The sequence below is a fragment of the Palaemon carinicauda genome, chromosome 10 (assembly GCF_036898095.1).
Source record: "Palaemon carinicauda isolate YSFRI2023 chromosome 10, ASM3689809v2, whole genome shotgun sequence".
In the NCBI taxonomy this organism is placed as follows: Eukaryota; Metazoa; Arthropoda; class Malacostraca; order Decapoda; family Palaemonidae; genus Palaemon; species Palaemon carinicauda.
In genome coordinates, this window is record NC_090734.1 from 161,186,621 (window position 1) to 161,206,761 (window position 20,141).

A 20,141-nucleotide genomic window follows, 5' to 3' on the forward strand; every position below is an offset into this window, starting at 1 on the left:
TCGCCTTATTCCCCTTCCCACAAGCGCATACCACCACGCATTGTGGGAGAAGGGAAACATCCAGAGGGGTCCAGGATCCCAAAGTTACCACAGGCAAACCCACCAATGATAGTGACTCCTCGCAGGGATCCTTCAATTCCTGTCCCTTCAAAGTGTATGTTTGACAGCGCATCTGTCAGCCAACAGCCCTGGTTCGGTGCCCTGATCAAAACTGTAACTCAGGCTTTCAAGCCTGTCTTCTCTGAATTTTGACACTGAACCATGGCTTCTTCTACCCCTTTGAAGAGAAAAAGAGGAGTTCCAGACGCGGTCACTTCCCCAAGGGCGAAACTGACTCCACGCAGACCTTCGAGGCAGGTTCCTTCTATTCCTCAGACTGCCTCTCCTTCCCTTTCGGACGAAGATTTCCCGTCCCCAAGGGAATCAAGTGAGGATGGGTTTTCCCCCATCGCACCAATAGAGGAAACCTCTCTTAGCGCTGAAGGGTCTACTCAGTCGGGGATTGGAAGGAACATGCCACCCTCATCAATGTTGGAGTCTTAAATCCTTCCCAGGAAGGAATCTAAAGACTCCAAAACATTGCCAAAGTCCTCTACTAGGACTAGGATGGAGCCAACTAGCCACTCAGGGAATGTCCACGACTCTCCCCAAGAAGAGCCTTCGAGGATAGGAGACTTCTCTGCAAGTCCTACAGCAGGAGACCAGCAAGAGTCAGAACATGCGTTTTGGCAAGTTCTGAATCTAATGAGGGCTCTCAACGGGTTTTCCGACCCAGAGATCCCTAATCGAGAGGGCAAAATAAGACCGTGTCTTTGATACTCAAAACCCCTCTAAGACCAGTGCAGCCCTGCCTTGGTCTCAGGGGGTTAAGAGTACCAGGGACAAGATCTCACAACAGCTCTCCGAGATGTCCTCCTCCAACCGTTCCGGTGCCACCAACAAGCTCCTCCCACCTCCTCGCGTACAGCAGAGGAGGTACTTTGAGATCCTAGAGGAGCCCTGTTTAGCTCTTCCTCTTCACCACTCGCTGGAAGAGCTAACCAGGGGAGTCCCTCTTGAGAGACTCTCCAACCAGCAGGTCTCATTCTCGGCAGCCGAGTTCCTCAACCAGGAGAAAGTTGCGATGTGTGCTATGCAAGCCACTTCGTGGCTCGATATCTGGTCGGGGACCTTAGGTATCCTGATACGTTCCGAGGACTTCTCCAAGGAACGTACCAGGAATGCTATGGAAATCTTCTTGCTCTCAGGTACTCGCATGATCGAGTTTCTGGACCACCAAATCTCGAACTTGTAGGCAAATACCATCCTGAAACGTCGGGATGCAGTAGCTGAGAGATTCTATCAGAAGGTCCCTAATGCCGAGATCAATAGGCTCAAACATTCCTCCCTAGAGGGATCCCTCCTGTTCGAGCTTAAGGATGTGGAACATGCCGTTGAGAGGTGGAGGAAGTCTCATCAAGACTCCCTCCTTCATAGGGCTTCAACATCTAAGTCCTATAAGCCTCCAGCACCACAGCAGTCCGGTTCAAGACCACTACGATGACAACAGCAGCGAAGACCTTGGTGTCTAAGCCCTTTCCTGTCAAAGAAAGGAAAGACAAAAATTCCTCCAGGGGAGGCAAGAATCCTAGAGGGAGCAGCCGAGGCAGCAAATGCTAGGATAAGCAGTCCCCCTGCATTTCCACCAGTGGGGGGATGCCTACAAAGTTGCTCAAACAGGTGGAAGAAACTCGGGGCCAATTCCTGGAAAATCTCCGTGATCAGTCTAGGATATCGCGTCCTGTGCATAACATCTCTACCTCCCCTGATGACAAATCCAGTGTCATTGAACTCCCTTGCCATGGGATCGGCAAGGGGGCAAGCCCTTCGGGCACAAGTCCAGACCCTGTTGAAGAAGGGCGCTCTACAAGAGGTCCTTGACGGATCCCCAGGCTTCTTCAGTCGAATCTTTCTTGTAAAGAAGGCGTCTGGAGGCTGGAGACCAGTCATCGACCTCTCAGCCCTGAACAAGTTTGTCAAACAAACTCCGTTCAGCATGGAGACGGTGGACACGGTCAGACTAGCAGTAAGACCGCAAGACTTCATTGCGTACTTCCAGATTCCAGTTCATCCATCTTCAAGGAAGTACTTAAGATTCAGCTTAGACAACAGAATATACCAGTTCAAGGTGCTGTGCTTCGGTCTTTCCACAGCACCACAACTCTTCGCCAGAGTGTTCACCCTAGTATCATCTTGGGCACATAGGATTGGCATCCGTCTCCTCCGTTATCTGGACGACTGGTTAATCCTAGCAGACTCGGTGTCAACCCTTTTCAACACCAAGACAAACTTCTGAGACTTTGCCAAGATCTGGGGATCATGGTAAATCTTGAGAAGTCTTCACTGCTTCCCACTCAAAGACTGGTATACTTAGGCATGGTTATAGACATCACTCTCCACAAAGCCTTCCCATCAGACGACAGGATAGCAAGGCTGAGGAAGGTCGCAAGACCTTTTCTCAGATGAGAAGAACTTCCAGCCCAATCATGGTTACGTCTCCTCGGTCACCTTTCATCGCTGGCCCGTCTAGTTTCCAATGCTCGCCTAAGGATGAGATCCCTCCAGTGGCGACTCAAGTCCCGGTGGAATCAAGTGTACAACACCCCGGACATCCAGATCCCCATGGGACCTGTGGAACTAACGGATCTCCAGTGGTGGGAGGCAGACGAGTACCTACAAAAAGGAGTGGATCTTCTCATCCTACCCTGGATTTGATGCTGTTTTCGGACGCTTCAAAAAAAAGGGTGGAGGCCCCACGTGCTGCACCACATAACCTCAGGCCTCTGGTCAGAGTCAGAAAAGTACCTCCACATAAATCTCCTAAAAATGAAGGCTGTCTTTCTAGCCCTTCAACAGTTCCAACAGTACCTGGCAAGTCACTCTGTGGTGGTGATGAGCGACAACACCACAGTAGTGGCCTACATCAACAAACAAGGAGGTACTTTTTTGCAGCAACTATCCCATCTAGCAGAAGAGATACTTAGATGGGCCAAAATCCACTCGATACCTCTATCGGCACGCTTCATTCCGGGCAAAAGGAATGTGCTCGCCGACAACCTGAGCAGAGCATCTCAGATACGGAGTACCGAGTGGTCTTTGGATCATCTAGTAGCCAACAAAGTCCTGACTCTGTGGGCTTCTCCGACTGTGGACCTCTTCGCAACGGCCCTGAACTTCAGGCTTCCGCTGTACTGTTCCCCAGTCCCAGACCCCAAGGCTCTCGGGCAAGATGCTTTCCAACAACGGTGGGACAACATCGACGTTTACGCCTTTCCCCCATTCTGTCTGATGAGGAGGGTACTCAACAAGACCAGAACATCGGTTATCTTTCAATGACCCTCATAGCTCTGCTATGGCATCACACAGAATGGTTCCCAGACCTTGTGCAACTTCTAACGGAGCCCCCAAGAGAACTCCCTCCACGACACAATCTACTCAAACAACCTTATGCCAACATCTTCCACAAAGCCATAGGTTCACTATGGCTTCACGCCTGGAGACTATCCAGCATCTCCTCTCCGAGAGAGGATTTTCGCAACAAGTTGCGGTCAGGATGTCTGGACCCTGCGAATGTCTTGAGCACCAGTCTACCAGACAAAGTGGAAAGTCTTCTGTGGTTGGTGTCGTGGAAGGGGTATCTCTCCACTCGATACCACTATTCCAACAATAGCAGAGTTCCTCGTGTATTTGCATGAAGAAATGCGCCTTTCAGTCTCAGCAGTGAAAGGCTATCGCTCAGCCTTAAGCCTCGCCTTAAGGCTGAAAGGAATGGACATTTCCTCATGGCTAGAACTTTCTCTACTCATACTGAGTTATGAACTTACCTGCCCTCAGTCGGACGTGAGACCTCCCCAATGGAACGTGGTCCGAGTTCTCAGGTCTCTTAAGAGACCTCCCTATGAACCATTACGCCAGGCATTAGATCGTCACCTAACCTGGAAGATGGTGTTCCTGCTAGCCTTGGCCTCGACCAAGCGAGTCAGCGAACTTCATGGTCTCTCGTATGACATCGCCCATTCAAGGGGATGGAGGGAGGGAACGTTCAGCTTCGTCCCTGAGTTTATTGCTAAGACTCAGAATCCAGGAGTAGCTGATCCTCGATTCGACTCCTTCCGGATTTCTAGTCTCCGTACTGTAACAGATGACCCAGACCATCTCTTACTATGCCCGGTAAGGAGCTTGAGGCTGTACCTCAAAAGAACAGCCGCAGCCCGTCTTCTTGTGCCAGCTCTATTCGTCAGCACAGGAAGGACTAAGAGGAGGGTCACCAAGAACACCATCTCTGCATGGATTAGCAGGGTCATTGACCTGACACTGAATCCAGACCCTCCTCCGTCACGTCGCCCCAGAGCACATGATGTCAGGGGCATAGCTACGTCCCTGGCCTTCAACAGAAATTTTCAGTGACGCAGGTTCTTCAAGCTGGGGTGTGGAAACGGCAAACAATGTTCACATCCCACTACCTGCAAGATGTGACCCACAGGAGACTTGATACGTTCTCTATCGGTCATGTGGTGGCTGCACAACAGCTGGTTTAAAACCTCAAGCTCCTTATTGGACAAGTAGCAGAAGGATGAGGGCATTGTTACCTGGTTTTAGTCTGCATGAATGTAAAGGTTTAACTGGCCATTATTCTCTTCTTCATCATCCCCTCTCTTGGGGAAAGCAGCATCCTGGGTTCTCTGCATAGGTGACCTCAAACCACTGCAGATAAACCATGCTCCCTTGTGTTCCTAATATTAATATTAATACTGTTACGTACCCATACCCTGACGAGGTGGTATTGGGAAAGTCCTAGTCTACAAGTTTCCATCTAAAGAACTTCAGAACAACTTTCTAGGACAAGTCACACTTCTTCATACCTTAACAAACAGCTTGCGTAGGCCGCAGACCTTGCGTAGCAAGGTTTTAGCGAGGTGCAGGAACTCCTTATTTCTTGAGTGCTTACACACTCAAATAAGGAGTCCCTGGGCAAAGCCAAAAGCCAGACTGGCTGGGACATCCACCCTTCCTAATGGGTGAGTCACCCCTATTAAATAGCGTGGTTTGTATTCCAGTTACGGAACAAATGAAAAATTCGTAGATAATTTGTATTTTTTCTAATTATACAAATTTTAGCTATTTAACCAAACTTGCCCGCCAACCCTATACCCCCTTGAAGTTCTACCTCCAAGCAAAGTGAGCTCAAGCACAGGTGTGTGAGAGAGGGGGCGGGGGGGGGGGGGGGGGGTAGTAAGCTACCCTCCCCTACCCCCACTAACTAGAGGTATGGGTAGTAAATTCTCGTTAAAAATTAATGGCTCATCATTTCAGCTACGCCGAAAGTAATACCCCTATTATAATCATTATAGAAAAAGATCTTTATCTCACCTGGCCTATAACGCAATTTATCATAAGGATCTGGTCCTGTAGCATGTAAGGAGTGGATTGAGTTAAAAGATCGAGAAGAAAGACACGTACTTGCTCCTTCAACACCGTCTTTGGCTTCACCTTCAACTGTCAAAAGAAGAAAATATATTAAAAGTCATCTGTAAGGTTTACGGATCAACAGAGTTGAAGAAGATACTTATAACGCTGAATACTAGTTTATTTTATATCCTTGTTTTCTTTCCTCACTGGACTATTTTCCCTATTGGAGCCATTGGGCTTATAACATCTTGCTTTTCCAACTAGGGATGTAGCTTAGCAAGTAATAATAATATTATCAAATGGCATATATTAGCCCACCCAAAACCACGTAATAGAGAAACTCAACTAAAAATTCTATACAGTGATCCCTCGTTACTTCGCGGTTCGACTATCGCGGATTCACCACTTCGCGGATTTTTTTCATAACGCATGTATATACATATATCGCGGATTTTCCGGAAATTTCGAAAATACCGCGATGTGACCGATGGTGCGAGATTGGAGAAAGTAAGGAAAATTGAATCATGATTGATTTTCAATATAAATGAAACCTTGAGGAGCAACAAAGATATCATTTGTTAGAGAGATAGAGAGAGGTAAGGAATGGGAGGTAGTGAAAAGTAGCTCACAGAGAGAGAGAGAGAGAGAGAGAGAGAGAGAGAGAGAGAGAGAGAGAGAGAGAGAGAGAGTGTGTGTGTTGTTTTAAATGTAATAAACAAAAAAATTTGATGGGTTATAACACATTGGTGCTTATGTAATATCAACTGTATAGACAGTTTGAATAAGTTAAGAAATGGTATAAACAATACTTTGTTAGTGTATTCGTACGCTCTCGAGAGCGGCAGCTAGACGTCAGCTGATCTGATCACAGCCAAAAGTAAAACAAAAAGAAGTCAACAATACTCGATTTTTAAAACACACCCGAAATTTAAAAACAAAAGTACACGCTTTCTTAATGTGCAATTAACTATTTAAAGAGTAGCAATTTTCTAGAATAAAATGATGTTTCCCAAAAAATAGTGGTTTGCTGATGAAATCGGATGCCGTATTTTTAGCAACGATTGAAATGGATGTAAACTCGGCATAATTTTTTCGTTTTGTATTTAATTGACACTAAGAAAATGACAAATTTCGTAGATAATTTGTATTTTTCCTACCATACAAACCTTAGCTATTTACATGGGGTATTATTTTGGCGGAGCTGAAATGACGAGCCATTAAATTTTAACGAGGGTTAACTACCCCCTTGCTAGTTAGGGAAGGGGTAGCTAGCTACCCCTCCCCCCCCCTCACACACTGTAAATAGCTCAATTCACTTAAAGGTAGGACTTGACTTGGGGGTCAGGGCTGGCGGGTAACATTTGCGTATATAGCTAAGGTTTGTATGGTAGGAAAAATACAAATTATCTACGAAATTTGTCATTTGTTCCGTAACCTAATACAAACCACGCTATTTACATGGGGTGACTTACCCTTAGGAAGGGCGGAAAGTCCCCAGCCTTCTGGCTTCGGCTTTACCCGGGGACTCCAATTCCGAGTTGTAGAACTCAAGGAACGGGAGTCCCTAACCCTCGCACGTTGTCATGTTTGACCATCGTGCGGCCTACTAGGATGTGTGTGAAGGAGAATAACGTGACTCATCCTAGGAAGTTGACCTGGAGTTCTTTATGTGGAACTCTAGGCTAGGACGTTCCCAATACCACCTCGTCAGGGTATGGGGGACGCGACAGTATTAAGGCTAATACTAGGAGCACAAGGAAGCATGGTTTACCTGCAGAGGTTGAGGTCAGCTGCGCAAAGACCTGGATGCTGCTATCCCCAAGAGAGGGGAGAATGAAGAAAGAAGTAAGAGCAAGACATGCTCTTTCATTCACGCAGACTAAAACCGGTTAACAATGCCCTCAACCTTCTGCTACTTGTCTAATAAGGAGCCTGAGGTTACACCAGCTGTTGTGCAACCACCACAGGACCGATAGAAAACGTATCGAGGTTCCTGTGGGTCACGTCCTGCAGGTAGTGGGCTGTGAACGTCGTCTGACGTTTCCAGACCCCAGCTTGTAGAACCTGCGTCACAGAGAAGTTTCTCTTGAAGGCCAGGGAAGTAGCAACACCCCTGACGTCGTGAGCTCTGGGACGACGTGACGGAGAAGAGTCGGGATTCAAGGTGCTGCTTATCACCTTGCGAATCCATGAAGAGATGGAGTTCTTGGTGCCCCTACTCTTTGTCCTCCCTGTGCTCACAAACAAAGCTTGCACATGAGGACGGGCTGTAGCTGTTCTTTTGAGGTAGCGCCTCAGACTCCTGACTGGGCACAGTAACAGATGATCTGGGTCACTTGTTACAGAACGTAGACTCGTTACCTTGAAAGAGTCGAATCTTGGATCCGACACCCCAGGGTTTTGAATCTTAGCAATGAACTCAGGGACGAACTTGAACGTTACCTCCCCCCATCCCCTTGAATGGGCAACGTCGTAGGAGAGACCATGAAGTTCACTTACTCGTTTGGCCGAGGCCAACGCGAACTAGGAACACCGTCTCCCACGTTAGGTGGCGATCAGACGCCTGGCGTAATGGTTCAAAGGGAGCTCTTTTCAGAGCCCTGAGCACTTGAACCACGTTCCAAGGAGGGGGTCTGACTTCCGACTGGGGGCAAGTAAGCTCGTAGTTGCGTATGAGTAGAGAAAGTTCCAACGAAGAGGAAATATCCACTCCTTTCAGCCTGAAGGCTAAGCTTAAGGCCGAGCGATAGCCTTTCACCGCCGAGACCGAAAGGCGCATTTCCTCCCGAAGATATACAAGGAACTCCGCTATTGTTGGAATAGTGGCATCGAGCGGAGAGATACTCCTTCCACGACACCAACCACAAAAGACTTTCCACTTCACCTGGTAGACGCTGGCAGAGGATTCTCGCAGGTGTCGAGACATCCTGTCCGCAACCTGTTGAGAAAATCTTCTCTCCGTGAGGAGTCGCTGGATAGTCTCCAGGCGTGAAGCCGAATCGAAGCTACGGCCTTGTGAAAGATGTTGCAATGTGGTTGTCTGAGTAGCTCGTGACGTGGAGGGAGTTCTCTTGGGGGTTCCGTTTGGAGTTGCAGAAGGTCCGGGAACCATTCCGCATGATGCCATAGCGGAGCTATGAGAGTCATGGAGAGGTTGACCGATAGGTTGGCCTTGTTGAGCACCCTTCTCATCAGACAGAACGGTGGGAAGGCGTAGACGTCGATGTTGTCCCACCTGTGTTGAAATGCATCCTGCCAGAGAGCCTTGGGGTCCGGAACTGGAGAGCAGTAAAGGGGCAGCCTGAAATTCAAGGCTGTCGCAAACAGGTCTACAGTCGGGGAACCCCACAAAGTCAGAACTTTGTTGGCTATCTGAGGATCCAAAGACCACTCGGTACTCACTATCTGCGTCGCCCTGCTGAGGCTGTCGGCGAGGACATTCCTCTTGCCAGGAATGAAGCGAGCTGATAGTGAGATCGAGCGGGTTTCGGACCATCTCAGAATCTCTACTGTAAGATGGGATAGCTGTTGCGAGAAGGTACCTCCCTGCTTGTTGATATAAGTCACTACTGTGGTGTTGTCGCTCATCACCACCACGGAGTGGCCCGCCAGGGTTTGTTGGAACTGTTGAAGAGCCAGAAAAACGGCCTTCAATTCTAGCAGGTTGATGTGGAGGCACCTTTCCGATTCTGACCAAAGGCCTGAGGCTCTTTGGTTCAGAATGTGGGGCCCCCACCCTTGATTTGACGCGTCCGTAAACAGAGTCAAATCTGGGGGGAGGACGAGAAGATCTGCTCCCTTCCGTAGGTTCTCGTCGTCCAGCCACCATCGAAGATCCGCCCGTTCCGAAGGTCCTATGGGAACTAGGAAGTCCGGGGAATCGTTTCCCTGATTCCATCGTGACTTCAGCCGCCACTGAAGGGATCTCATCCTGAGGCGGCCGTTTGGAACAAGACGAACCAAAGATGATAGATGGCCTAAGAGACGTAACCACAGTTGGGCTGGAAGCTCTTCTCGTCTGAGGAAAGATTCTGCTACCTTCCTCAGCCTTGCTATCCTTTCGTCTGATGGAAAGGCTTTGTGGAGAATCGTGTCTAGTTTCATGCCTAGGTATACCAGTTTCTTCGCAGGGCGCAGAGAGGACTTCTCGAGATTTACCAAGATCCCTAGATCTTGGAAAACTTCCAGAAGCCTGTCTTGGTGTCGCAGAAGGGTCGATTCCGAGTCTGCTAGGATTAGCCAGTCGTCCAGATAACGAAGGAGACGGATGCCGTTCCTGTGAGCCCACGACGAGACCAGAGTGAACACGTTGGTGAACACCTGGGGTGCCGTGGAGAGACCGAAACACAGCACCTTGAACTGGTAGGTCTTGCCGTCTAGGCTGAATCTTAAGTACTTCCTGGAAGACGGATGGATGGGGATCTGGAAGTACGCGTCCTTCAGATCTAGAGTGCACATAAAGTCTTGTGGTCTCACTGCAAGTCTGACCGTGTCCGCTGTCTCCATACTGAAACGAGTTTGTACGACAAACTTGTTTAGTGCTGAGAGGTCGATGACCGGTTTCCAGCCTCCAGACGCCTTTTTTACAAGAAAGAGTCGACTGAAGAAGCCTGGGGAGCCGTCGTCGACGACTTCCTGGAGAGCATCCTTCTTGAGCATGGTCTCGACTTCTGCCCGAAGGGCCAACCCCTTTGCCGATCCCAAGGCATAGGAGTTCAACGACACTGGATTCGCTGTCAGGGGAGGTAGAGATGTTGTGAACGGGACGCGATACCCTTGACATCACAGAGACTGTCAACGGGTCGGCCCCGAGTTGCTGCCACTCCTAGTGTTTGCGACCTTTGCCGCTTCCTCTAGGAGTTCTACCTCCCTTAGAGGACTTGCCGCGTTTCTTGTCTTTCGGCTGAAAGGACTGCGGCTTAGACACGCTTGTCTTAGCTGCCGGAGCCTGCTTAGGTGTCTTGCGAGGCTGCTGTTGACGTTGTTGTTGAGGGGCTGGAGGTTTATAGGGCCGAGATGTCAGGGCCCTTTGGAGGAGAGAGTCCTGGTTCGATCTCCTCCACCTCTCCGCCGTCTGCTCAATGTCACGAGGCTCCAGTAACTCCCCTCCAAAAATAGAGGAGTGCCTGAGCCTGCTGACGTCTGCAGTGGGGATCTTCGGATGGAACCTCTCGGACACTGTATCGCGTCTTTTGAGGATCATGTTGGCCCACAGGTTAGTGACCTGGTGGGCTAGAAACTCAATAGAGCGAGTGCCCAAGAGGAGGAAGGTCTCCAAAGCTTTCCTATTGCTCTCCTTGGACAGATCCTCGGATCGCAATAGGATGCCCAGATATCCAAGCCAGAGATCAAGCCACAAAGTTGCCTGCATGGCATTCTTCGCGACTTTTTCCAGGTTCTGGGTCTCTGACGCTGCAAACGTCACCTGCCGGGTAGAGAGCTTCTCGAAAGAAGTTCCCTTTGCTAGTTCTTCCACGGAATGATGGAGTGGAAGAGACATGCAAGACTCCCCGTCGATCTCGAAATACCTCCTCTGTTGGACTAGAGGAGGTGGGAGGAGTTTGAACCCGGCAGAAGAACGTCCTGAGGAGGCCAGACCGGAGAGTTGAGCTTTGACCTTGTCTCTGGCGCCTTTCACCCCTTTAGACCAGGGCAAAGCCGCGCTAGTCTTGGGGGGCTTCTGGACACCAAAGACCTCGTCAAGCACGGTGTCTTTCCCCTCGCGAGAGGCTGTCTCCGGGTCCTTGATTTTGTTGAGCTCCCTCATCAATCCAAGGACCTGCCAGAACGCATGTTCTGACTCGCTGTGCTCTCCTCTTGGTGGACTGGCAGCTAAGTCTCCCATCCCCAAGAGGTCTTCTTGAGGAGAAACGTGGACGTCCTCCCCAGGGATAGCTGGCTCTTGACGAATCCTCGATGAAGATTCTGGAACAGTCTTGGTGTCCTTCGATTCCCTCCTGGGAGGGAAGTAGGACTCCAACAAAGACGCCTGAGGAGGACCCTCCTCACGTGCAACCCCTCCTCTATCCGGAGAAAATTCTCCCCTTGGTGCCAAGGGAGAATTCTCCGAGTTAGAGGAATCCCCCGAGGACGAGATAAACTCATCTACAGGAGGGGGTGGAGCTGCAGAGGTTGGAGAAGGAGAAGGGGTCCGCCTGATGGGGTTCCTGGAGACCAGCTTTTCCCGGGGAGGAGTCACCACAAAGCCCACTCCTTTCCTTTTCTTCAACGGTGGAGAACCCGTCACAGGATCCCGTCCCTGATCAGTGCTGGAAGGCTTAATAGCCTGGACCACAGCATTGATCATGTGGCGGAACCATGGTAAATGGGTAACTGACGCTGTGTCAGCAATCCCCGCTGGAGAAAAGGGGATCTCGCGACCCTTAGGAGTGGAAACCACGGGGCCTTCCTGAAAAGAAAAAGATGATTGCCTAGACCTCTCTGCCGATCTTTCTTGTTCTGCCGTTGTCCTCCTTTTGCGCGGAGGTGAATCCTGGGAACGCCTCCCAGGAGGAACGTCCTGCTGATGATCCTTGCGATCCGTATGACCCACACGGGCGGGTACGATGCTGCGCCCGGGCGTGGGCGCGCGCGAGGGCGCACGTTAGCGTGGCGATAGGGCGCGCAGGCGAGGTAGCGCGATGGCGCTTAGGCGAGCGTCCTGTGGGTGAGCGTTCGCGCGTAGGAGAATGGCGACCATAGGACCACGCGTGGTGGCGTGCAGGTGATTGGTGCGCAGGTGAACACGCGTGGGGGCGCGCAGGTGAATGCACGAGGTCGAGTAGGAGAGCGTGCATATGAACGCGTAGGAGAACGTTCAGAGAACGAGCTGGCGAGTGGGCGCGCGACCTCTTAGGAGAGCGCTGGTGATGGTGGGAGGGAGAGAGATGTCTCCTAGAAGACTTGGTCTCCCTCAACTGGTGGCGCGCAGATCTGTCAGTGATTGGGGCGCATGAAGGAGAGGCCCCTTCTTTAGAGCCTGCAGGCCCCACAGCGTGTTGGCGTGAAGGGCGAGCTGTAGGAGATGTGGGCGTGGGTGCGCCAAACTTAAGAGGCGCTCAGTAATCGAAGGGCACGCAGGAGCAACTGGGAGTGTAGGAATCGACAAGTGAGGCAAAGGTGAACCCTTGCGAGCGTCTGAATCAGAAGATCTTGAGGGCGCTGGCGAGCGTGGGCACGCAGGGCGTGCAACAGGCACAGGCACTAGTGCGTGCTTGCGCGCACAGGAGAGTAATGGCGCGCAGTGCGCCCATCAGGAAGTTGTTGCTTCTCAGGCTGGGGGCGCCCTAAGGAGCGCTGGCGAGCAGGGGAGCTCCGGCGAGTAGGAGATCGCTGGCGCTTTGGAAGGCGTTGTACCTTCTCTGGATGTCCAGGAGTGCGCTGGCTCGCAGGAGAGCGCTAGCGCGTTGGGGAGCGTTGGTCCTTCACAGGCTGAAGAGCGCGCCCAGAAAGGCGCTGGCGAGCAGGAGATCGCTGGTGCGTTGGGGAGCGTTGATCATCCTCAAGATGAAGAGGGCGCGCTGGCGAGCAGGAGAGCGCTGGCGCACAGGAGATCGCTGGCGCGTTGGAGAGCGCTGGCGAACAGGAGATCGTTGACGAGTAGGACAAAGATGACCTACACTCAACTGCACCCAAGCGCGCAGGGGCCAGGGCCTTAACCCCAGTCCTTTTCCCCCTAAGGGGACGGTGCCTGTAGGATTACAGGTGACGGCAGCACTGAAGATCTGGCAGGAGTAGGGGATCGTAAACGATCCGCAGAGGTGTCAAGGGATGTTGCAGGTATGACCTTCTCCTGACAAGGTAATTCCTCCACAGGGGAGGAGAAGGAGACCCAAAGAGGCGCCTCTTCACCCCTTTATAGGGAGAAGGGAGCCCCCTCTCTCGAAGAGGCCTACGGGCCTTACGTCGAATGCGACCCCTGGGTAAGGAGTCAGGATCATCGGTCCTTCGAAGAGGTGTCTCTGAAAGCGAGCTCCCCCGGGGGGGAGATGAGCTCGCAGGAGAGACCGGAGGACCCACCTTCCTCATCGAAGGCTGCGCGGAAGGGAGAGGTGAGATATCAGCAACATCCGAGGCAGCAGGATCAAGGGTTTGACTTGTCACGTCAGAAGGGACAGTCAAAACAGCGTTGACAATGTCCGAAGGATAAACCTCAGGAATTACCGGCGACTGTTTGACTGCAGCCCCCAGCTGCAACAAGTCAAACAGGCCTTCCTTGGAGGGAGTGCCCTTAAGCCCCAAGGAAGCCCAAAGCTGAAATAAACCATGGTTAGATACCGTACAGTCAAATTCATCAACCTCGCTAAGGGAGGCCACGCCCTCTCCACCACCCCGAGGTTGGCAAAAACCACTAGGGCCTGCGATCTCACTCGGCGGTTTCACAGGTGAAGCCGAACGAGGGAGACCTTCGGAGGAGGTTCGGGCGGCGCAAGAGGAGTCCTTAGAGACCTCCTTCTTCAAAGTCACCTTCGAAGGAGATCGGTTTCTCTTGGACTTCTTCTTGCGCCTACGGCCGAACTTCTCCCACTGGGAGGCAGACCACTCCCTGCACTCACTACACACATTTTCCTTGTCACACCGTTGACCTCGGCAAAGAGGGCAAAGGGCGTGAGGATCCATATCCATAGAGGACATAAAAGTCCAGCACAGGCGATTAGGAAGTCCAGGGCAAGTACGCATTGTTATAGAGTCGAGGCCAACTTCACACACAAACTGTTTAAAGAGAAAGCAGAAAAAGATTATAGGCTGTCAAGCGAGGGTGAGAGCAGAAACGTCTGATCATCACCTGAACCAAAAGTGAATTGAGCTATTCACAGTGTGAGGGGGGGAGAGGTAGCTAGCTACCCCTTCCTACCCACCGCTAACTAGCGAGGGGGTAGTTAACCCTCGTTAAGATTTAATGGCTCGTCATTTCAGCTCCGCCAAAATAATACCCCATGTAAATAGCGTGGATTGTATTAGGTTACGGAACAAACTAATTTTAGTTTCTTCATCTATATGTAAGTATTGTATAACACGAAGAGAGAGAGAGAGAGAGAGAGAGAGAGAGAGAGAGAGAGAGAGAGAGAGAGAGAGAGAGAGAATGAATCAGCTGTTGTAATCGAATGCTGTGTTTTTGTTTCGTGAGAATTTCATCGCCACGACTAACAACAACATACTGTACTGAACTTTACAGTACAGTGGAACCTCTACACACGAACGTATCTACATCCGAATTTTCCAACATCCGAAGTAAAATTCGAGCAAATTTTTTACTCCACACCCGAATTTTATTTCGACACACGAAGTAAACATTACGCCATTGAGCGTCGAGTGCTCAGTTATCTATTCTTGTGTGTATCGTGTGGTTGTCCTCTGTTTGGTCTGTTATTAACAGTGCTTATTTTCTTCCTTTTCTCACATTTCCTTTTTGATTTACCTATAACCATGGTGCCTAAGAAGCTAAGTTTCAGTACAGGAAGAAGGCAATTCTTTCATTAGAATTGAAGCAAGAAATTGTAGAAAAACATGAGAGCAGTGTGCATGTGAGTGATACTGTATGGTTAAACAATATGGCTGGAATAGGCCTATGATCTCGAGGATCATCAAGCTGAAAGCAGCCATTAAAGCAAATAACCATCGAAGGGGATCACCATTATTACAAGACATCATAGCAATACCCTAGAAGAGATAGAACGCCTTTTGTTGATAGGGATAAAGGACAAAAAAATGGTTGGCAACGATCATTTGTGAGAAGGGCAAGCGTGATGAACAGAAAGAAAGAAAAAAGTGATGCAAAGAAAACCATGATAGCATTAACAAGCTCTTTTAAATAAGACTTCTCTCTTTTTCTGTTTCTCTCTAAACATAGCATTAACATGTTCTTTAAATAAAATATCTCTCTCTCTCTCTCTCTCTCTCTCTCTCTCTCTCTTGTTCTTCTTCGCTGTTATAGTGTTAGATACGTCTATTATTTTTCTTTCCGAGAGAGAGAGAGAGAGAGAGAGAGAGAGAGAGAGAGAGAGAGAGAGAGAGAGAGAGAGATTAAAAAAATGACAAATTCGAAGATAATTTGTATTTTTCCTAACCATACAAACCTTAGCTATTTACACAGGGTTTACCTTTTAGCGCAGCTGAAATGGCGAGCCATTAGAATTTAACGAGGGTGTATTACCCCCGCGCTGGTTAGCGGGGGGGTAGGGGAGTGGTAGCTAGCTACCCCTCCCCTCCCTCACACACAGATGAATGCTCACTTTCACTTAGAGGTAGGACTTGTCTTGGGGGACAGGGCTGGCGGGCAAATGTGTGTAAATAGCTAAGGTTTGTATGGTTAGGAAAAATACAAATTATCTTCGAATTTGTCATTTGTTCCGTAACCGAAATACAAACCACGCTATTTACACAGGGTGACTTACCCCTTAGGTAGGGTGGAAAGTCCCCAGCCATACTGGCTTTGGCTTTACCCGGGGACTCAGAATCCGAGTGAGTAGCACTCGATAAAAGGAGTCCCTGCACCTCACAAGTTCCTTGCTCCGCAAGGAACCATGTGGCCTACGTAAGCTTGTGTGTGAAGGAAGAAGTGTGACCCGTCCTAGGCAGTTGACCTGGAGTTCCAGAAGGAACTCTGGGTTAGGACGTTCCCAATACCACCTCGTCAGGGTATGGGGGACGTGACAGTATTGACTCAATACTCGGAACACAAGGAAGCATGGTTTACCTGCAGAGGTTCGAGGTCAGCTATGCAGAGACCAGGATGCTGCTTCCCCGTAGAGGGGATGATGAAGAAAGAAGTAAGGGCCAGACATACTTCTTTCGTTCATGCAGACTAAAACCTGATAACAATGCCCTCAACCTTCTGCTACCTGTCCAAAAAGGAGCCTGAGGTTAGACCAGCTGTTGTGTAGCCACCACAGAGCGATAGAAAACGTATCGAGACTCCTGTGGGTCACGCCCTGCAGGAAGCGGGCTGCGAAGGTCATTAGACGCTTCCAGACTCCAGCTTGTACCACCTGCGTCACAGAATAGTATTACTCGAAGGCGAGGGACGTTGCGATGTATCCAACATCGTGCTGTAGGGCGACGTGACGGGGGAGGGTCTGGAGACAGGTCGAGATGAATGTCCTTGAGTCCGGGCTGAAGAGGTATACTGGTGACTCTCCCCCATGTCCTCCTTGTGCTCCCAAATCGGCTGCAACTGAGGACAAACTGCAGCTGTTCCCAGCGCTAACCTCTCGATTCCTTTACTGGCAAGAAAGAGAAGGTCTTGGGACATCAGATACAGAATGGAGACTCGAAATCTTGAATGAATCGGACCGAAGGGCCGGGACCCCCAGATTCTGAGTCTAGCCAACAACTCAGGAGCGAGCCTGAATGTTGCCTTCCCCTCTTCCTTAGAAAGGGGGGAGTCGTAAGAGACCAAGAAGATTGCTTACACACTGGCCGTGGCCAGAGTGAGCAGGAGACCCAAGGCGGAATACAATCCGAGGCCTGTCGTAAAGGGTCTTGAGAAGATCTCTTAAAGGACTAAAAGTCCGAGCCATGCTCCAAGTTGGAGGTCTTCCTCCGACTAGGGCAGGGACGATCGTAGTTTCGCATGAGCGAGGATAGATCCAGCAAATAGGAAAAAGTTATTCCTTTAAGCCTGAAGGTCAGGGAAAGGCTGAGCGACAGGCTTCACTGCCGAGAGCGGAAAGGAGTTTCCTCCCGCCGAAAGGCAATAAGACCGTTATTGCTGGAGAAGAGGCCTCAAAGGAAGAGGTATATCTCCCACGGCACCAACCACCTTAGACTCTTCACTTTGCCTGGGAGACCCCTGTGGATGACTATCGCAGATGACGCGACCTCCGTACCGCGACTGTAGCGGGTTGTCTCTTCTTGAGGAGGAGGCGTAGTGTCTCCAGGCATGAAGCCGAAGCGACGCCCCGGTTTGGGAGAGATGTCGCAGTGTGGTTGCTTGAGTAGTCTGCGCCGTGGGAGCAGCTCTCCCGGGAGTTCCGTCAGGGGAAGCAGAGGGTCCAGAAACCGTTCTGCGCATAGTCCCAGTGGAGCTCTCCCATTGAAAGGTTGACAGACAACCTGGTCTTGTTGAGACCCATTGTCCACAGACAAAAAGGAGGGAAGACGCAGGCGTCGAAGTTGTCCCACCATCACCGGAATGCATCTTGCCAGAGTCTCGGGGTCTGAGACTGGGGGGAAGAATAGCGGAAGCTTGAGGTTCCAAGCTGTCGCGATCAGGTCCCCCAGACCAGTACTTGCTGGTTACCCAAGGTCAAAGACCCCCAGGTATACTCTCTCTACGAGGCTCTGCTCGGATAGTCTGAGAGAACATTCCCCTGCCTGGAATGAGAGAGCCGATGGTGGTATTGAGAGAATCTCAATCATCCCGGTATCTCTACTGCAAGATGTGAAGGTGTGAAAATGCGTCCCCTGCTGGTTAGAATACGCCAGAATCATGAAGTCGACGCGCACGGGGCGACTCGGCAGGAGCTGTAGGATCTGTAGAGGGGCCAGACTAGGGCCCCTAAGCCTGCCTGAATGATGGAGAGGTATCCTTCAGGTCTTGACCATAGGCCTGGACCGGAACATGCCCCCCCCCCCCCCCCCCCCCCGTTTCCTTTGACGAGTCCGAGAACAGCATCAAGAATGTGGGGATAGGACGAGAATATCCACTACCATCAAGAGGCTCCATAGGTCAACACCCATTGCAGGTCTAATAGTTCTGCTGGTCCCATAGGGGCCAGGAAGTCCGGTTAAACATTGCCTGAAGCCACCGGAACTTGGATCGCCCCACATGAAACTTATCCTGGGGCGACCGTTCGGACTATAGACGGGTCAATGAGGAAAGGAGAACTAGGAAACGTTCCAAGGTAGGGCTGAAAGCTCTGCTTGACTGAGAACAGGTACTGCGACTCTCCTCAGTCTTGCCACAGTCAACCGAAAGGAAGGCTCGGAGGATGTGGTAACAGAATCTGGCGTCCCCAGGTGGTCACCCATCCAAGTACCGACGTTGCTTAACCTCGCTGGACGGACGAGAAGCGGGGTTTCCAACGTGGTAAGGCCGTTGACTCAATATCATGGCCAGATACTCCAGATGTTGAGGCAGAGGAAGAGAAGGCTCCAAGCAAAATACCATGAGCCCACACTCATGGTAAGCATCCGGAAGCTTGTCCCGGCGCTGAAGAAAGTCGAACCCGAGCCTACCGGAGTTGACCAGCCCTCCAAACAGCAGAGGAGGCGGAAGCCTGCACCTGAGCGGCCAAGAGGAAGGCAGGGAGAGTTCTCTGGGGAAACAAACCTGCTATGCCACGGCGGGATAGCCACACTGCATCATAAGCGGGAATACTTGCAGTCTAGGCTGAATTCGACGAGAACCCTGGAAGATGGATGGAATGGAAACTGAAAGTACCCCGTCCTTCCGATCCAGGGTTTAAGGAGTCCTGTCGCCTCGTTACCAGTCTGATCGATTCTGCTGGTCTACGCTGGCCGAAGTTTGTTCGACAAACTTGATCAGGGCTGAGAGGTCGACTAAGGACATCCCCTCTCAGATCCTTTCTTACAAGAAAGGATCGACTGAGGAGGCCGGGGGTGAAGCCGTCGATGATCCTAAGGAAGACCTTCGCCTAAGGTATGGATCATTCTGCCCAACCGGGCAACTCTGCTGACGCTATGGCATAGAGGTTCAGAGACACTGAATTCGCTGACAGAGACGGCAGGCGCGATATCCTTGGCTGATCACAGAGATTGTGCGGGAATGGGCATCGGGAAGCTGTCATTCGGATGAGTAACCTTAAGCATCCTCCCAGAGAAAAACCTGCAATCCTAGAGTTCGTGAACTCCTTTTAGGACTATGCCCCCCCGGGGCCCCGGGGGAGTCTCCCATGCCATCTGTTCCTGACAGGAGGAAACTGCAATTGGACACCTTGTCCCAGTTGTCGTAGCCGATAACTTAGGCTGACGTGGTTGAAAGAAAAGGGCGCTGGAGCCCTGCAGAGTCTGGAAGAAAGCGCCTTGGAGGAGTGAAAACGGAAGTCGATTTCCTCCGCACAGCCGCTGTCTAAGTCTCTGTCCTTGGGCACAAACAAACTCTTCTCAAGGATGGAAGGGTGTCTGAGGTCGTCGACCTCCACAGATGAGACACCCGAAGGAAGCCCTCAGTCAGCGCGTCCAGATGGTACAACATAGAGCTTGTCCGCAAGTTAGATACTTAACGACGAAAGGCCAAGGTGCCTGAGCTCGAGAGGAGGAAAGTACCCATGCTCTTCCTGTAGCTTCCTTGAACCAAACCTCGGGCCGTAACCGAGGAGGGAAAGAACCTGGTAAGCTCCCAGAGGAAGGGGTAAGCAGTCACCCCTTGTCCGATGGAGAAATCTCGAACGGAAAGCCCTCCGCCAAAAATCCTTCCAGGGAATGACGGGGAAGGGCTAACCCAGGTTCAGGAAAAAGGAGTATTGCTCAGATCTCCCTTAAGTTTCTCCTATTCTTGCAAGTGCCATGCTCTGCGTTTACGGGGTGAGGCCGTGTTCTGGAAATACGCTCCAGAAGAACTCGCCAGGCTGGCCATGCAGCGAAAACCCCATTGGGAATCGTGGTCGCAATCGCCCTGGAGCTCGCGCGACGGTAATTCAAAGATTTTCGCGTGGGCGAACGTGGAAGCGCCTATGCTTGTAACGCAAACGAAGGTGAGCGAAGGAGCGCAGAAGGAGGGCGAGCGTGGT

At 50.9% G+C, this 20,141-nt stretch overlaps 1 protein-coding gene across 1 annotated transcript in view; it reads right to left on the bottom strand.

Annotated features, from left to right (window-relative positions):
- LOC137648929 (uncharacterized protein KIAA0513) overlaps positions 1-20,141 on the bottom strand; it is a 144,160-nt gene that overhangs the window by 82,421 nt on the left and 41,598 nt on the right. Inside the window, exon 5 of the mRNA XM_068382120.1 lies at positions 5,410-5,535. Within this exon, the coding sequence (XP_068238221.1) occupies positions 5,410-5,535 (126 nt within the window). The remainder of the gene's footprint in view (positions 1-5,409; positions 5,536-20,141) is intronic.